Source organism: Homarus americanus, unplaced genomic scaffold, assembly GCF_018991925.1.
Source record: "Homarus americanus isolate GMGI-L3 unplaced genomic scaffold, GMGI_Hamer_2.0 scaffold31037, whole genome shotgun sequence".
Taxonomy (NCBI): domain Eukaryota; kingdom Metazoa; phylum Arthropoda; class Malacostraca; order Decapoda; family Nephropidae; genus Homarus; species Homarus americanus.
This window is the reverse complement of record NW_024722227.1, coordinates 26,577,944-26,597,196: the sequence shown is the minus strand read 5'-3', so window position 1 is coordinate 26,597,196 and position 19,253 is coordinate 26,577,944. Positions and strand designations below refer to the sequence as shown.

Genomic DNA, 19,253 nt, shown 5'->3' with positions numbered 1-19,253 from the left:
ACATCTCGCCTCGCTGTATTCCCACCTCACCCTTTCAAAACTCGGTACTGCTTGCATCGACTAGTAAAAAATTTCACTTGGTATACCGGAAAGATGTGCAACACGACACATCAGAATTGAAATAGAATCCTACTAAACACATTGTATTCAGGTGGGGGTGTAGTGGATACTCTCCACTACAACTGCTGAATGACCACCTGCCGTTCGCTTACCAGCCAATCACCTTACAGGTGCGGACGTAGGAGTACTACTGCTCACTGATTTCTGACCTTCCCAAGCAGCGACGAGTTCAGCACACCTGGCCTCTCGCGAACTGCACGGTGATTGGCCCCGCTAAACATACAAACACCTGACATGAATTTAACACCTATGACGAAAATTAGCTGAAACACAAACATGAGAAAACAAAAGCACTTGGGTCTACTACTATTTTCCAATTTCCTCGCTTTTCTTCTTGCACTATCCAACCCTAAAAGTACCTCCAAATTCCACCATCATTCTTCAAGTCCACTTCCCGCACCAGCATCAAGATCTCTTCATACTTTGCTTCACCCATCGACTCGGAGCTCATTCTACTCTACTCTCCTGAACCAGCAAGCTTCTCACCATACAGCAACTCCTCAGCACTGCACTGTATATACAGAAAACGCATTGTGAGTTTCTATTCTTACCTCCATCCTGAGTGTGAGATATCTAAAGCCCCGTCCACACGATCGAGCACTGCCCGACGGGCACTCGCTTAATGCCCGTTGTTCGGGCAAACCAACGGAGTGCCCGTGGTGGAGCGAAATCACCAGATAAGGCCGTCTGCTTGGTGGTTTGACCGTTTGCTGCCGGGTATGGATGGACGACCCTGCCAGACAAACGAAGTTAACCCTGGCTGCCAGTTTTTCAGTCTCACCACAAGTCACCACTGGAAAATGTCTGTTCCTCCGTCCGCCACAGACCAAGGAAACATTCATTGGTCTAAAGAAGAGACCATGGTGTTGATTGAACTCTATCGTCAGCACCCTTGTCTATGGAATGTCAAAGTGGACATGTACAGAGATAGGGACAAACGTGCAGCGGCACTGAGACAGATTACAGAGGACATGAATAGAAGCGGGACTACAGTTACCACAAGTGATGTGAAGAGAAAAATTGAATCACTTCGAAATCAGCAGAGACCGGAACTAAGAAAGATGCAAAAATAAAAAAAAGTCTGGAGCTGGAACTGAGGACATTTATATTCCCACATTATGGTGCTTTGATGCACTGCATTTCCTCATTGATGGTGACACAATTCGACAATCTGTGTCAAACATGGATACTCACACTACAGAAGATATGTCATGTACATTCTGATCACGAGGTACGTATGCAAGCGTTCTCTCTCTCTGTATTGTGCGTAATATGTATGTATATATTTTTGTGTCACTATTAACAAAGGGCTTGTGTATATTTTTATTTATTTATAGATATTCAACGATCCGCTACTGCTGGGACTTGATGATAATCCACCAGCCACTATCACTGGTTCAGCCACGCCCACCGTCTCTCGTATGGCTACGCCGACTCTCGTTCAGCTGCAGAATCGAATACTCATGAACCCTCACCCACACCGTCAACAAGTAAACGACTGACCAAAAGGGTTTCTGACGATGCTGATAATATCCTGAAAGAGGCCCTCCACCACCTGCAGTCATTATCTTCCTCCCAAAATATTATACATGATGCAGACAGTGATTTTGGTCAGGTTGTTGCTAACGATCTTCGACAGATGAGCGGTGAAAATAAAATACATGCTCAGAAACTTATTTATGAGATCCTTTATCTGGGGAAACTAGGTAGGCTTTCCTCCTTAACGACTATTATGTACGGGTCATTTATTGAATGAGGGTGTTGGATACACGTACTTATTATAACTATCGATGCGTCATTAGTGGCAAACAGTGATAACTGTTGTTAAAACATACTCTAGTATTTTATTTTTATTGACGAATATGTATGTTGGTTTGGTTTACATGTCTTTATTGTTTGGAGTGGGTCTTCAGATATTTAATTTAAGACTACATACGCTAGGGAGTATGTAATTATGTTAAATACAGTGTATAATAAGTTGTCTATAGCGTTTTGGAAGCAACCTTGTGTCCTAAACAGGTCCATCATGTGTATGGAGGGTTATCCCCTTTTATAAAAACAGTATTATTTTCATTAATAATCAATAAAACCGGAAGCCCTACTGAGCCTACTACATCACATAATAAGACGTGTGTTACCATGGGAACCTCTCGTGACCGTCAAAATTTAATAACTATGTATACTACAAATCTCACCTGCAAGTAATCCTGGAGTACTTCATATATGGCTTGACAAGTTGCAGGTATTATGGTAGACAAACTTTGTTTTGATATCCTCGTTGTATACTGAAGCGACGTGTAGGAGCACCCAGTTGAAAGAAATGAGCGTAGCCTCTAGACGAGCCTCTGGAGATATGCTCCGCCTCATAACGGTATCTTGTTTTTGTATGTATGGTTCCAATTTAGCGAGAAGTCTATAGAAGGTGTTGGGGTCCATTCCCATGTAGTTAGTGAAGTCTCTCTCATGTTCACCTTGCAGTTCACGTAAAATCGTGGCATGACTTCCCTTAACCTTTCGTTGAGATAACAATTCCTTGCACCATTCCCTTTTCTGTTTTTTCTTCTTTTTGCACACTGTAGCAATTATTATACACAGCGCTATAGTCTTCGATTTAACTGTCCTGCGACACCCCATAGTGATCGTACCGCAGCAGCTACTGCCGACCACCTACTAGCTACCAGCGGCAGTGTGTGACTGCTGCCAACCAGCACCTCCGTGTGTACGACGACACAGGCTTTGCCAGGTAAACGGGCAAAGTCCGCCGGGCACTGTTCGATCGTGTGGACGGGGCTTCTTTACATGTACGTACGTATGTGAGCCCATACCAAGAGAAATAGACAAGTAAAGAGAACTTGACAACTAGCCACATACAGTACGCTACAGGGGCCTCCAAAGTGATAGGGGTCCTTTCACCCTGAACCATGAACCCCGAGATTCAGACTCTTGAATCCGAAGCATTTATGGACAGAATAAATTAACTATCAGTGTCTACTGCTTCGGGTTCACGAGTCTGAATCTCGGGGTTCGTGGTTCAGGATGAGAGGCGACAGGACTTTTTTGGGTGACAGTACATTCCAATGAGTAGTAGTACCCTCCGAGATGTTTGTAAGACATGTCAGCACTTTTACTTTTATCCTCTTCACCTAATGATCGACTCCTTAGCCGCCCGGGCGATTGGTCACGTCTCTGTTACTTTTCCTTTCTTTTATCCTTCTCCTAATGACTGACCTGTTAGCCGCTTCTGGGCGATCGGTCGTCTCTGTTATCTTTATCCTCTTCACCTAATGATCGACTCCTTAGCCGCCCGGGCGATTGGTCACGTCTCTGTTGGCAAGTACTGGTCATGCACCGGCTCCTGAATGCACTTGCTTTATCTCCTTTTTTCTTTCCTATAATAGTTGTTCACAAGGAGTGGATTTAACCCTTTACTACCATAATGTACACTGACATTTATTTTACTGAGTCGATTTGCTTTTATATCCTATCTCCAACTTTTTTGGAGAATTTACTGTATATTACAACGACTGTTCTCACTCCATCTCAGTCTTTCTCTCTGGCCAGGTTTACTAACTACCCCTGAACGCCTGAGCCACAGACGTAAAAATAACTGAGTTACGTGTATATTAAAAATACTGAACCCCAAAGAATCTCTCATTAGTAGTGAAACTTTTCAATAATATAACTCCCTTTTTTTTTCGTTGTATTTGTTCTAAGGTGAGCAGAGAGATTCATTCCTCTCCGCGCCCCCGCTCTCCGCCGCGTAAAGGCGACATTTGGCGCCCGTGGCTGACAGCATGGCATAAAGGTGGGTAAGTCTAGACATCTTGTAGGTAGGTGGTGACGTTTATGTCAGCTACATTTCTGCTTTCATTAACTTTTCGCCTTCATAATGACACATTTCTTACATTGTTCAGACAATTTCCTCTTAATAATGACACGACAGGCTACCATTAAGAAAAACGCTGAAAATAACGTATACTGTACAATTATTATGAAAGCATTTTATATTATACCTTTTGTTTTATGATAATTGCTTCTATCACATTAAATTATACAGAATAAACGCCTTTCCAATCTATAAAAGCCCTTCATTGAACGTAAATATTATTTCGTGAAACTTGAAGGCTAATACTTAAAATGGTCTCAGTAAATATTCATAATTTATCCCTTTATTATCAAAGAAAATTATTCCTTGGCATAAACATCATAATTTGGACATAAGTGTTATTTCACTTTTTCCCCTTCGCCACTTGTTAACCCACAAGCGGTCGGTCAGTTCGCCGTTATACACTGCTGTCAAGTACAGGGCGTGTGTAAGCTGTTGAATGCAGTACGTGAAAATGTGCGTGTTGGTTATTAATAGGTGATGACTCTCCTTTATTGGACAACCTAATGAAGCCCGTCGTGTTGCTGAGAACGCATTTGGAATAATGACAGCTCCATTTAGGATTCTTCTGTCTGCTATCAATCTGTGTCCAACCAAAGTTTCATCAGCAAAAGAAATAAGGGATAAATTTAGGCATTATTTCAATAATGCTGGGTCAGTACCATGGCAAGAAACAAGGATTCAGGGACGTAACTGAGTTACAATGCAGTATATGTTATGTATGTTGTGTCATTAATACACGGATAGTGTACAATTACTTTGGAATGTATGTTATAAGAATGGTTAAGTGTGTTACTTAGCTTAAATAAGATAGTGTATTAACTTACCGGGTTATCCACTGAATCTTCGTGTCTATTTTCCTTTCCCTCATCGTCCAATCTTGACACTCCACCCTCCTGATTTTCTTGGTCTTGTAGAAACACGAGTTCATTATGTCGTCTGTCCCAGCTCCTGACTTGTCGCTTCTTATGACTCTCTTCAATTCCCTCCTGTAGTTCGAACGTAATGCATTAATTTTCTCGGTCACCATGCTCCTGGTCACATTGGGGTCAATTTTCCTTAGTTTTTCCGTGAATTTGCCATAGCACTCCCCTTTCAGTGATCTTTTCTAATAATTATCATTCTTGCTTTCCACAATGCTGGGGAATCTCTGTACAGTTCAATAAATTCCGCCAAAACTCCCGAGTGTCTCGTGCGCTCGTCATGGCTACTGGTACGAGACTGAAAATGATTGCGCAATCATTTCAGTCAAGTATCATCAGCCATGGCTTACATGTGTGAATTTGGTCTTTTCTATGCCACTCCTTCATCCACACTTTTTTTTCTTGGGCTCCATGGTCTCTAGAACAAGGATAATGGCTATACATGTGGCCTCCGTACCCATCTAGAGTGGGCGCGCCACACATGATAACAGACGATTGTAGTCTCGTTACAAGTGGGTGGTCAAAACCAATGATTGCACAATCACCTTGATTGTGCAATCATGTCTGGTCGTCTATGGGGGTGGGTTTATTACCCTCACCCTCTACTTCCACTAGACAATAAGAACTCCCACACCACCCCTGCACATACGGGAGCAGGAACTAAGGGGGGAAACCATGGGGGGAAAGAGCTTCTCCGCCCGACGTAAACAATGTGACACCCAAAAGATGATAGTGAGATGACGACCCCCCCCCCCTTTCACCGCTTACCCAGCTCCACCACTGGTTACCAGCGGTCAAGGTGGTATGTACAGAGGCAGTAGAATTAGTGTTGTCGAATTACCACTGGCTGTCCGTCAGCCTGTCCCACCAGTCTCCGGTAATTTCCCGACGATCGGTATCAACTATGGCGCGTGAGTGTACAGACAAACAACAGGCAGGTAGATTTCCACTAGTCACAGAAACACACTTGTGTACTGTAGTCTTCGTTAATAAACACTGATTCTTCACAACACTGTTAAGAGAGTAATGGCTTCACAGCTGAACTTCTCACTACGAATAATATACTGTAGTCAGCACACTACCAGTGTACAATTCCTTAATCTTTTCACTTTATATTGTTCACAACAATTCCACAATACTTGCATTACAAGTGTTTTCAGTTGTTCTGTTAGGATTATTCTTTACACTCTGAACAGAAGCGATCGACTGACCCCTAACTAACCTGCACTCTGCTGTTAATAAACGCCTCGTCAAACGCTTCTCGAACAGCCTAACTGCCCTAACACCACCCAGAGACGCCTGGGAGATTCTAGAAACGTAGAGCGAGGGGCGACACGATAGAGGTGTATAAATGGAAGTCAGGGCTAAACAAAGGTGATATAACAAAGGTACTCAAACTATCCAACCAGGAGCAAACTCGTAGCAATGTTATTTAAATATATAATAATGTCAACTTATCTAAGTCTTTTACTTTTGCTTTAACCTCTTCGCCACTGATCGGCTCGTTACCTCTTGGGCGGTCGGTCACGTCTCTGTTACGCACTGTTGGCAGATACAGTACTGGGCATGCACTGGCTCCTGAATATATCTGAACCTGCTCCAGTGTTGGTCAAGTCTGGCCTTGAATGAGCTCACACTCGGTGCTGTCGCAATGCTCTCTGGCAGACTGTTCCAAGAGTTCACAATTCTCACTCCGAAAAAGTTTGCACTCACAGTTTTCTGGACTTGTGGCTTCTTCAACCTTGAGCTGTGACCCTTGTGGGGCGGACGTCCGCCAGCTCTAAGTATGTACATTCGACTAAGTAGTGCCCCCTGAGATGTTTATACACTTCGATTAGGTCGCCCATTGCCCGTCTGTAGTATAAGCTTGCAGGTGCTCTAATCTCTCTGGGTAGCTGAGGTTCCATGGAGCAGTCTGGTGTCCCTCTTTGGACACTTTCAATCAATTGACAGTCTCTGGCATACCGCGGGGACCAGACGGGGTGACAATACTCCAGATGGGGAAGCAAGCACCTTACTCTTGAAGATCGTGACAAGCGACGGACCATCCAGATATGTAAAGACCTTCTTATAAGACCTACTAGTTACGTAAGACAAATTCCTTCCAGCGTTAATTGAACGACCGTTCTCTTCTCCTCTACCAAGAGAGAGGGAGGAGAAAGGGAAGGCAAGGTGGAGGTCGGGGAAGGGGACGGGTTCTTTTCAAACTTCAGATTTATCTCATGCAGGAGCAGGGTGGAGAAGCAGGGCTGCGGTGAAGGGTTAAAACCAGAGTAAAGTGAACAGCAAATCATAAGCAGACCTGCCTGACTACCACTACCACGCCTCCACCACCACACTACCACCACCACGACCCGCCACACACATACTACCACGAGTTCACCTCACTACCACCACCACTGGCCCACCACACCACCACCACCAGCCCACCACACACACTACCACCAACCCACCACACCACCAACACTGGCCCACCACACCACCAACACTGGCCCACCACACACAAAACCACTGACCCACCACGCACACAACTACAAGTCCACCACACCACCACCCACTGGCCCACCACACACTACCACGAGTCTACCACCACCACCAACACTGGCCCACCACACACTAGCACTGACCCACCACACACACGACCACTGGCCCACCACACACACCACCACTGGCCCACCACACACACACACCACTGGCCCACACCACACACGACCACTGGCCCACCACACACGCCAGCACTGGCCCACCACACACACGACCACTGGCCCACCACACACACTACCACTGGCCCACCATACACACACAGTACCACTGGCCAAACACACACGACCACTGGTCCGCACACACACACACACACACCACACACAACCACACACACACACCACTGGTCCGCCACACACACGACCACTGGTCCACACACACACACACACCACACACGACCACTGGTCACACACACACACACACCACTGGCCCACCACACACACACACTACCACTGGCCAACCACACACACGACCACTGGTCCACACACACACACACACACCACCACTGGCCAACCACACACCACCACTGGTCCGCCACACACACACCACAACTGGCCAACCACACACACACACACACCACACTGGCCCACCACACACACACACACCACCACTGGCACCACACACACACACCACCACTGGTCGGCCACACACACACACACCACTGGACCCACCACACACACACACCACTGTCCACCACACACACACCACACTGGTCACACCACACACACCACTCCACACACACACACTACCACTGGTCCACCACACACACACCACCACTGACCCACCACACACACCATCACTGGTCCACCACACACACACCACACTGGTCCACCACACACACCACCACTGGTCCACCACACACACACCACCACTGGTCCACCACACACACACTACCACTGGACACACACACACACCACTGGTCCACACACACACCCACTGGTCACACCACACACACACACACACACACTGGTCCACCACACACACACCACCACCACCCACACACACACACACCGTCCACACACACACATACCACTGGTCCACCACACACACACCACTGGTCCACCACACACACACACCACACACACACACACCACCACGACCCAACACACACACACATCACTGGTCCCACCACACACACACCACCACTGGTCCACACACACACACCACCACTGGTCCACACACACACACCACTGGTCCACACACACTACCACTGGTCCACCACACACACACTACCACTGGTCCACCACACACACACTACCACTGGTCCACCACACACACACTACCACTGGTCCACCACACACACACACTACCACCAGGATCGCCACACCTGAGCTAATGCGTAATAGTTCGTCTTAATAATCATGAATTAGTTGTTAGTTGTTGTCACTGCTAGTTTGGGTCAAGTTAGGTTTGGTTAAAGTTTAGTGAGGACGTGTGGTTAAGTATAAATTAGATTGGGTTATGCTAGGTAAGCTTAGGTTAGGTTATTTTGGGTTACGGTAAGTTAGATTATGTTTGATAGATTAGTTAGGTTTGATATTTATTTACAGCTCACTCCGAGCCCGTGTGTGTGTGTCACGTGAGAACAACCTCTTCACCTTACCTGGAAGTAGCGAAAAAGACAAAACACGCTAATAGCACATCATAAATACGGGTCGCCAGTAATGCCTATGAAAATATATATAGGCCTATATATATATATATATATATATATATATATATACACAGTATACCTGCACTGCCTATGGGCGAATGTGAATTTGTATGTTTTACTGAATATGTATCTATCTATCTATCTACCTATCAGCCTATAATAAACATGACATATGGTACAATTGCAGAAAATTTATAATTTTTCACATACACATTAATTGATACGTATTGTACAGTATATAAGAATGAAGGTGACTGCAGGTATGGGAAATTTTTATGAATAAACGTGTAAAAACAATTAAAACCAATATAATAGATAACCCCTTCCCGGAAAACACGAGGGTCTGGGTATGTTTATTTTCATTATATAGTATTTTATCTGATCTAAGGAGATATTTTTGTCCTATGACCACCTGGTGTAGCTCTCAAGTACATTTTTAATTAATTGTAGTGACGCTCCGCCATTCCCGGTGAGTTGTCCGACGCCTAGCCAATATATTCCTAAAATTGACCTGAAATGGCTTCTTAGACACACTCGAAATAATTAATTGGCGAAACTAAACTGGTGAAGTCATATCTGGGTCATTAGTTAACACTATGTACTCAAATTTATATATATTTTTTGTATTCAAATCCTATACATGGTTAAATTGTCATCAAAATATTTAATAAAAAAGGTGAAAAATAAAGTCAACAAGTCGGTGTTTTATAAGTTGAGAGAGTTTTATCTTCATAACGGAAAGGATGTATTTTAGATGTCTCCAAGGCTCAATTATAACTAGATTTTTAATGTCTTAATTGTTATTATTCTCGTTTGTTTATGTTGGTGGATATCATGGAACATATTTATAATAGATATACATTTTGACTTCATCATTTTATGTTTAGAAGACGATATTTTGAAATCTATTTGTTTTTCTCTCCCAGTTTTTGTGTTTTTCACCTGCAGTGTCTTATATTCTTATGCCAGATGTGTGTGTGATAATAATAATAACAATAATATACAATGGACAAAAATTATGACACAGTATTAGGTATGGGAACATTGGGAGCAATAGGGGTTGGGTGTAAATGGAACTGCCCAGTATGGCCCGCTACAGTTTCCTCCATTTTTAGGTTCAGATGTTCATATGTTGCAGGCCGTCTCCCCACTGGTGTTGTAGGTGGGGACACGTGGTTGAAGCCCTGCAGTGGGTTAGGAAAGCTTAGGTTTAGAACGCTTTTCATTTATGGTTTGTAATACTATGATTATCAAAATGATCGTCCTATATACAGATCAATCTTAATTAAAAAAAAAACTATCACGTTCATAGATATACTGTATATATATTAAATTCACCCGTACATGAAAACACATTGTAGACGAAGATAATGTTAACAGACTAACAGTCACGTGATAAACCTGTTAATAATCATCCAGACACATTCTCATGTACGTAATATAACGTTCAGCCTCGCCGAGGTGAGTGTGAGTTACACCAATAAAGATAAAAGTTGCCTAAAACCTGTGAAATTAACGAAGGGTTGCCAGCACTGAGGCAGAGGAGGCAAGAGTTGACAGACACGAGTCGCCCGCCCCGACAGCACCACATGAGATCAGATGTTCTCACAATCTTACCACTATAATAATTGGCTATTTCTACGACTACTACTACTACTTTTTTTATTTTTAACGTGGCGTCCAGCCTTCCCCAATAGCCACACCTTCGCCGCCATTTTATTATCTGAAATTTAAATATTCCAGTACAAAAGCAGCTACCCTAGCTGTGTTGAGTTATTAAAGCCAATATTACTACCACACCATTACTACTACCACACCATTACTACTACCACACCATTACTACTATCACTACTACACCATTACTAGTAATGCTACCACACCATTACTACTACCACTACCACACCATTACTACTATCACTACCACACCATTACTAGTAATACTACCACACCATTACTACTACCACTACCGCGCCATTACTACTACCACTACCGCACCGTTCACTACTGCCACTGCCGCACCGTTACTGCTATCGCCACCGTTTACTGCTGCCACTACCGCATTGCTGCGCTACCACCATTACTGCCACTGCCACACCGTTGCTGGTGTGCTGCCACACCATTACTGAGTAATGCTACCACCATTACTGCTGCCGCTGCGCCGTTACTGCTACGCTCACCACACCATTGCTGCTATCGCTGCACCACCATTGCTACTGCTGCCACCATTATTGCTGCCGCACACCATTACTGCCACTGTCTGCTGCTTACTATCGCTGCCACCGTTGCTGCTATCACGCTGCCACATTACTCACTGCCACCGTTGCTACCACTGCACCGTTGCTGCCGCTGCCATGCCGTTGCTTACTGCCACCGTTGCTGGTAATGCTGCCGCACCGTTCACTTCTACTTTCTGCACCGTTGCTGCTGCCGCTGCCGCCATTTGCTGCTTCACCTGCCGTTCTGGTATGCTGCCACGCATTGCGATTCTTCCTGCCGCACCGCACCATTGCCGCTGCCGCCTGCCGTTGCTGCTGCCGCTGCCACGCCATTATGCTGCCACTGCCGCCGTTGCTGCTGCCACCGTTAATGCTGCCGCCGCACCGTTGCTGGTGATCTTGCACCGTTGCTGCTGCACTTACTGCATTACTGGTAATGCTGCCACCGTTGCTGCTGCCACTGCCACACCATTACTGCTATGCTGCACCATTGCTAATTATTGCCACCGTTGCTGCTGCCGCTACCACCATTGCTGGTTCTGCCACGCCGTTACTGCTGCCTCACCACGCCAGTGCTGCTGCCACTGCCACGCATTGCTTTATGCTACCACACCGTTACTGCTGCCGCTGCCGCACCGTTGCTGCTGTCGCTGCCACGCCGTTGCCACTTCTGCACCGTTGCCGCGCCGTTGCTGCTGCCGCTGCCACCAATGCTGCCGCTGCCGCCAGTTGCACTGCACCATTGCTGCTGCCACCGCACCGTTGCTGCTTCGTGCTGCCACCGTTACTGCTGCCGCTGCCACGCAATTGCTGCTCCACTGCTGCAATTGCCGCTGCCACGCCGTTGCTGCTGCCGCCACCACCGTGCTGCTGCCCGCTGCTGCACCGTTACCGCTGCCGCACCGTTGCTGCTGCCACTGCCACACCGTTACTGCTACCGCCTGCCGCACCGTTGCTGCTGCCGCTGCACCATTGCCACTGCCGTTGCCGCACCGTTGCTGCTGCCACTGCTCACGCAATTGCTGCTGCCACTGCACGCCTTTGCTGCCACTGCCACGCGTTACCGCTGCAACGCCGTTACTGCCGCCACTTCCGCACCATTGTTGCTGCCACTGCCCCGTTGCCGCTGCCGCGCCATTGCTGCTGCCGCTGCGCGCATCGTTGCTGCTGACTTTCTGCGCCGTTGCTGTCGCACTGACGCCGTTGCTGCTAATCGCTGCCGCGCATTGCGCTTCTTGCTGCTTCCTTGCGCTGCGCGCCGTTGCCGCTCTGCGCCGTTGCTGCTGCCGCTGCCGTTGCCTTGCTGCCGCCGTTGCTGCTCGCCGCGCATCGCCCGCTCGCCACTGCGTTGCTGCTGCCGCTTTCGCGCCGTTGCGCCGCGCCGTTGCTGCTGCCGCTGCCGCGCCGTTGCTGCTGCTGCACGCCGTTGCTGCTGCCGCCGTTGCTGCTGCCGCTTTCTGCACCGTTGCTGCTGCCGCTTGCGCGCCGTTGCTGCTGCCACTCCACGCCGTGCTGTCCGCTGCCATTGCTGCACCGCTGCACCGTTACTGCTACCACTGCTGCGCCGTTGCTGCCACTGCCGCACCGTTGCTGGTGTGCTGCCACACCGTTGCTGGTGATAACTGCCACCGTTGCTGCTACACTGCACGCCATTGCTGCTGCCACTGCGCATTTTGCTGTCGCTGCCACCGTTACTGCTGCTACCACCGTTATTGCTGCCACTGCCGCACCGTTGCTGCTGCCACTGTCGCACCATTGCTGCTATCGCTGCCACACCATTGCTGCTATCACTGCACACCATTGCTGCTGCCACTGCCGCGCCGTTGCTGCCACTGCCACGCCGTTACTGCCGCTGCCACTGCATTGCTGGTTGTGCTGCCACCGTTGCTGGTAATGCTGCCACCCACATTCTGCTGCCACTGCCACGCCGTTGCTGCTGCTGCTGCCGCACCATTGCCGCTACCGTACCATTGCTGCTGCCGCTGCTGCACCAGTTGCTGCTGCCACTGCCGCACCGTTGCCGCTGCCACGCCGTTGCTGCTGCCGCTGCCGCACCGTTGCTGCTGCACTGCCACGCCGTTGCTGCTGCCGCTGCCGCCGTTGCTGCTGCCGCTGCCGCACCGTTGCCGCACCGTTGCTGCTGCCACTGCCGCCGTTGCTGCTGCGCTGCCGCCGTTGCTGCTGCCGCTTCGCACCGTTGCCGCTGCCGTTGCTGCTGCTGCACTGACGCGCCGTGCTGCTGCCGCTGCCGCCGCCTTGCCACTGCCGCACCGTTGCTGCTGCCGCTGCCACGCCGTTGCTGCTGCCGCTGCGCCGTTGCTGCTGTAGCTACCGCCGCCGTTGCTGCTGCCGCTGCCGCACCGTTGCCGCTTTCGCACCGTTGCCTGCCGCACCGTTGCTTCTTAGCTGCTGCACCGTTGCCGCTGCCACCGTTTTGCTACCGCCTGCGCATTGCCACTCTGCGCTGCCACTGCCACCATCGCCCACTGCGCACCGTTGCTACTGCTGCCACGCCGTTGCCTGCACCATGCCATTGCTGCTGCCACTGCCACCGTTGCTGCTGCCACTGCACGCCGTTGCCCTGCCGCACCGTTGCTGCTGCCGCTGCCACGCGTTGCCTGCTGCCACTGCCGCACATTGCTGCTGCCGCTGCCACACCGTTGCTGCTGCCACCATTGCTGCTGCCGCACCAGCGTTGCTGCTACCGCGCACATTGCTGCTACCACTGCCACACCGTTGCTGGTATGCTGCACACCGTTGCTGTTACTGCTACCACACCGTGCTGCCACTACCACACCATTACTGCTACCGCCACCACACCATTGCTGCTATCTGCTGCCACGTTGCTGCCCTGCCACACCATTATGCTGCTACTCTGCGCCCATTACTGCTGCCACTGCCGCACCATTGCTGCTATCGCTGCCGTTGCTGCTATCGCTGCATTGCTGCTGCTTCTTTCTTGCCGTTGCTGCTGCCACTGCATAGTTGCTACTTTCTTACTTTCTTAGTACCACATTTCTGATTATTTTCCATACCATTGCTGTACCTGCCACCATTACTGCTGCCACTGCCACCATTGCTGTCGCTGCCACCGTTACTGCTACTCGCACTAATTACCACTACCGCAATTTCGCTTTCTTTGCCACCATTGCTTACTACTACCACACCGTTCTGCTACCGCACCATTACTACTGCCACTGCCACCATTACTACTGCCACACCACCATTACTACTACCACCCACCATCACTGTAGATCACCAACTTCAGGGTTTTTTCACGGACGTGTCCTTTCAGTGTTTAAATCTCGTCCGGCCAGGTAGTGAAAATTTTTGACATTGTAGTGTTCTTGAAAATAGATAGATAGATAGATAGAAATTTAAGTGAGCGTGGATTCTGAATTCTCTTGGAGCCTTAGTTAATGCATCCCAAATAGTTTGGTAAATAATTGGTTGTGGTAAATAAAATGGTTGGTAAGAAAATATAATAGCAGTAGTTAATTATATTGATTTGTTAGGTAATAAATTTCTTGGGTAGTGGGTGAATGGTAGGTGAGTAGTATCTTGGTGGGTAGATAGTGTTGAGGAAATATGGTATCGTTAGTGTGTGGTTGGGGTGTTTTTGGGTGGTGGGTGGTTGTTGAGTTGAATCATGAAGATTTGGCTGGGCTAATTCTTTCAAGTAAGAAATTTTGGCGGAATGCCTCACGTGACACTTACCCCGGGAGAACCTGTGTAGCTAACTGGGACCCGAAAGGGGGCACCATTAATTCTTGATTTGGGGTGGTTTGACTTTCTTCAACTCAGCCTTTTGCTTCAAAGTAAACAAATCACTATTATAAGTGGAAGTGAGAGAAAAGGAAACATCCATGATAGGGAGGGGTTCAATTAAACATCCAACAGCCGAACATTGCACCTGTGTTATGGTATTCCCTAGAGGAAGATAGAGATAATGGTCTGGAAAGAGAGAGGAAACACCATCAGGGCCATTATCTCCAAATCTTCGCTATGTGTATATATTGACACAGGTTTAACATCATTGAATTTCAGGCCCTTCAGGCATTCTTCTCAGATATTGCATTCCAACTGCATTCATAATCCTGTGGTTTGAATGGACATCTGTGAGCGGCGGCTTGCTGGAAAGGCGGATGGCCAGGCGTCACCCTCACTCCTGTTGCTTCAGTCATGCAGGGAGCTCCCCAATTTGACTTTGCCTCCTTGGCTCAGGTGCTGCTCTGCACTCTAAAGTTCTTCCATTCCCCCTCCTGTTACTCTAACTTCATCCCTCATTTGTTGGCAATGTAATAAGCCTGGCTACATCAGCGGCATTGTGCTCATCCCACAGATGGGGAGGTGTCTCCAGGCAGATGGTAACCTTATCCTATCATAGGCCTTATCTCCTACAATCTCTGTTGATGAGCAGAGGTAGTTCAAGTGATGTTGTATGATCACCAAGTAAAGGTTCTCTAGCAGCAGCTGAGACAATAGCAGATTTTTTTTTATCCTGTTGCATACATTTATTATATTTTTTATTAATTCCCCAGATAACAGAGGAAGGATTAGCAAAATGTATTATGCTGAGATTACAGTTGAGATGGGTTCATCCCCACATCAGACATTAATTTGTTTACTCTTTTGGGTTAACCTTTTAATTCAAATATTATTGCTTCAGTCTTTTTTCAAGATGTAGGATAATTTTTGTCTATAAGCCATTATTTGCATGCCTCCAATTCAGATGGCTTACATTATTATCATTTTGGATCTTTACCTTACTAAAAAACATTGTCGTCAGCATACAACATGTTTTAACACTAATGGGCATGTAATTTACAACAAAGGAAGAGATGCTCCATTATACAAATCTGGGTAATCAACATAGATTTGATTTGTTGCTATTTACAACTTCAGTATTTTTCATGTTTGTTAAAAGATTTAAACCACTATGTCCAAGGCTTTTAAGAGTCTAACATTATTTTACATGTATGTATTTTCATAGTTTTGGTTCCTGATGTGGTCAGTGAGATGGATCAAGTTGGTGTCAGTCAACTGATGGCCCTAAAACCTGACTGGTAACTGTACAAAATATTATAATCAAACGAGATATCTTTCCACCTGAACATACACTGCCCTCAAATTTTAGATACAGTACAAGATGCTAACCTCCATCAGACCTGTCGCACTTCTTACAGATAAGGTGTTACTAAAAGCAAACTTACTTTTCATCTGGTACAGTATTGGTACTAATGAAAGATTAATTAAATATTACTGTACTGGTATTGTTGATATCATGGTACGCTTCATCTCTAGCTTCTGATGGGATGTTATATCTTAAGTCATTTATATTTCTAGGAACAAATACTGTACTCTGTATCCTTTCTGTGCTGGGATTTTAAAAGCCTTTGAACTTACCTGTAATTGTTTGAGGGCTATCACAGCTAAATAACTAAAAGATGAGGCTTCTGTTGTATAAAAGAATTTTAATAGTTTGCAAATTTGTGGTCACAGTTCATTATTAATATTTAGCATTACATTATAATGTTTTTGGCCATGTCCAAAGAAGTTTGCTTCAGAGCTTTTGTCAGAGTGTCCTCAGGGTTTGAGCAAAGTGGACTCAGACTTGGCTGGTACAACCTCAGCCTCCTGGTCTCTTGTCTGCTATAAAATAGGATTTTAGGATCACTTTCGACTTTTAAATACTTCTTCCCTTCTTTGAAGCCACTATAAGTTTTCTGGCAGTGCCAGATATTTATTCAGCAGAGGACCCATACACTGAGAAATTAGGTTATTGTGTGTATTAAAATAAAACAAATTATTTAACCATTCAAACATCTCACCTTTTGTTACAGTAGTTTGGAATTTGTATGTTAAGGCCTAAGAACACATACCCAACAGTTGGTAGATCTACTGATACTTCAATACATTTACTCACCTTCTGATGAAGATGAGAAAGGTTTAAGTCACTTTAATATCAATTCTGTTATTGTTTTTCTCTGTAGATCTTTGGCTGATAAAATTGAATTCTTGTGTGTGTGTTTTTTACCAACTGCTTGATTTATAGGCATCATTCATTGAGTCTTAATTTCTGCAGAAACTTTAATATTTCAGATTAAGTTAAATATGTTTGATGCTTTCACGTGAATCAGTCACATATAGTGTTGACTTCTGTATCATTATCTTACTGCATCCCCATAACATCGTATCAGCTGTCGGTTATTTAATATAAATTATAAATTATGCACAGCAATTTAGATGATTTATTGAACTATACAAACAAATCTTGTTCATAAGCCTTTATAGTAACTACAGTATGTTCTTTTTTATGTATAGTTTTTCTAATAAATCAGTAAACAGAATTGAAATTATTCATTCACATGTGTAAAAGATAAACTGATGATTACTTCTTTTCGACCAGAAAGTTATTTTATATTTTCTTTTCAATTTCCACTTCTTCAAAACATCATATCATCAGAACTTCAAGCCATTACCAAAACACACCACTCAATTTCTAGAGCCAACAATTAACTACAAACTTTTAATAATTACAACATGACTTCAATAAAAAAAAAACTATACTCAAATTATAATTTCTAGTAAGTGATACATTTTACCAAAACAATTGGTGCAGAGGCTCTTCTGGAGATAGAGATTTCCGGAGTAGCAGGCGACTCTCTCCAAATCTGGAAAAGTCCTCAGAATTTTTCTGGTATTCTTAGGAAAAGTTTCCAAGCGATCTAAATGCATTTCTCACCCAGACACTAGCCCATCCCCCAGAATGTTTCTTGGTGCTGGGGAAAATTTTTCTGAGTCTAAACTATACATCTTGTCTCAAATCAAACTATGCTTCTCATCATCTCGTCCCACAGTGACTATCGGGCGGTGTGTAAACTTCTATTCACAGCATCTGTCTAATTGTCTTAGAAATGAATTTGGTACCATTGCATAGCTATGTGGAATGCATTCCTGAGAATGTTATTTTTTTACCTATTGAGATATATTGTCTACAGTATTGTGCTGTATAAAGAATAATACTGGTACTAATAAACAGCGATCAATACAATACTTGTCTTTACTAATAAATAACAAATAAATAATGTTCTGTTCAATATTATCATGAATGACAATGTCATACAGTAGTAGAATGGGTGAAAGCGGTGAGAGTCAGGGGCATAGATGGGCTGTGTTTTAGCAAAGACAGTGGAATTTTTCCACACTTCACAGGAAAATTTTCCGCTTAGTCTAAGCGGCGCATCTCTGCGGAACTGTATTTATTTACACAAACATCACTGTACCGTGCAACATATTAATACTGTAAACTTAATAATATATACTACTATTAGTCAATTGCTCCTCTTTATCGGCGGGGGTTCTGGTTCTGTAGCGGCAGTCGATAAAAACCGTCGATACCGTGATGGTTCCGTAATTTTTTCTAACTATTATTATATATGTTGAATAAATGTGCCTTTAACGTGTCGTTTCCTTCCACATAACCTTAAATAATAGTGTATAAATAATAATATAATAAGTGGACAAAAATACTAGCAAACTTCTGATTTCATTTATTGAAGTGAACATAGGTCCTTACAATCAAACAAAACAGTGTACAGTACAGTAAAGGTCCAAAATCCGGATGCTTAAAGGCAAATTGTTTTACCATTATTATTACAACACTTTTTGAACCGGTACTTTAACAAAAATATTGTATTTCCATTCAGTTTTTATTCAAAGTCAATTGGAGGGAATATTATTGCTTCAACAGTTTTTAACTAAACCATTGAAAAGTGATTACGGTAACATCTTTTGAGCGAAAAGGTGCAAGTCATTGTTTTTTAAATCACGATTTTGATCCCACTTTCCACTGTAATCGTCGTCATTTCAACAAAAAATATTACATTTCTTGAATGTGATTATATCAAGCA

The 19,253-nt window shown here is 45.4% G+C and overlaps 2 protein-coding genes across 2 annotated transcripts; both read right to left on the bottom strand.

Annotated features, from left to right (window-relative positions):
• Nucleotides 1-11,415: 11,415 nt before the first annotated feature.
• Nucleotides 11,416-13,096, bottom strand: LOC121862672 (hornerin-like). The gene is made up of 3 exons (XM_042360993.1): nucleotides 12,405-13,096; nucleotides 11,977-12,318; nucleotides 11,416-11,800 (listed from the first exon to the last, which is right to left on the bottom strand). Exons 1-3 carry the CDS (start codon nucleotides 13,094-13,096, stop codon nucleotides 11,416-11,418), a joined length of 1,419 nt encoding a protein of 472 aa, XP_042216927.1.
• A 31-nt stretch (nucleotides 13,097-13,127) lies between these two features.
• On the bottom strand, nucleotides 13,128-14,323 carry LOC121862671 (predicted GPI-anchored protein 23). The gene is made up of 3 exons (XM_042360992.1): nucleotides 14,229-14,323; nucleotides 13,828-14,145; nucleotides 13,128-13,692 (listed from the first exon to the last, which is right to left on the bottom strand). Exons 1-3 carry the CDS (start codon nucleotides 14,321-14,323, stop codon nucleotides 13,128-13,130), a joined length of 978 nt encoding a protein of 325 aa, XP_042216926.1.
• Nucleotides 14,324-19,253: the final 4,930 nt, after the last annotated feature.

What these genes read in the sequence shown, in the direction of transcription:
- LOC121862672 (XM_042360993.1), bottom strand. Translation starts at nt 13,096, where the DNA reads ATGGTGCGACAGTGGCAGCAGCAACGGTGCGGCAGTGGCAGCAATAAC. An exon ending in GCAGTAACGGCGTTGCAGCG is followed by an intron (nt 12,319 to 12,404) that starts GTAACGCGTGGC and finishes CGGCAACGGCAG; the next exon opens with TGGCAATGGTGCAGCGGCAG. An exon ending in TGGCAGCGACAGCAGCAACG is followed by an intron (nt 11,801 to 11,976) that starts GTGCGGCAGCGG and finishes ATGGTGTGGCAG; the next exon opens with TGGCAGCAGCAACGGTGGCA.
- LOC121862671 (XM_042360992.1), bottom strand. Translation starts at nt 14,323, where the DNA reads ATGCAGTGGCAGCAGCAACGGCAAGAAAGAAGCAGCAGCAATGCAGCG. An exon ending in ATGGTGCGGCAGTGGCAGCA is followed by an intron (nt 14,146 to 14,228) that starts GTAATGGGCGCA and finishes TGGTGGCGGTAG; the next exon opens with CAGTAATGGTGTGGTAGTGG. An exon ending in AGCAGTAGCAACGGTGCGCA is followed by an intron (nt 13,693 to 13,827) that starts GTGGGCGATGGT and finishes ACGGTGCGGCAG; the next exon opens with CGGCAGCAGCAACGGCGGCG.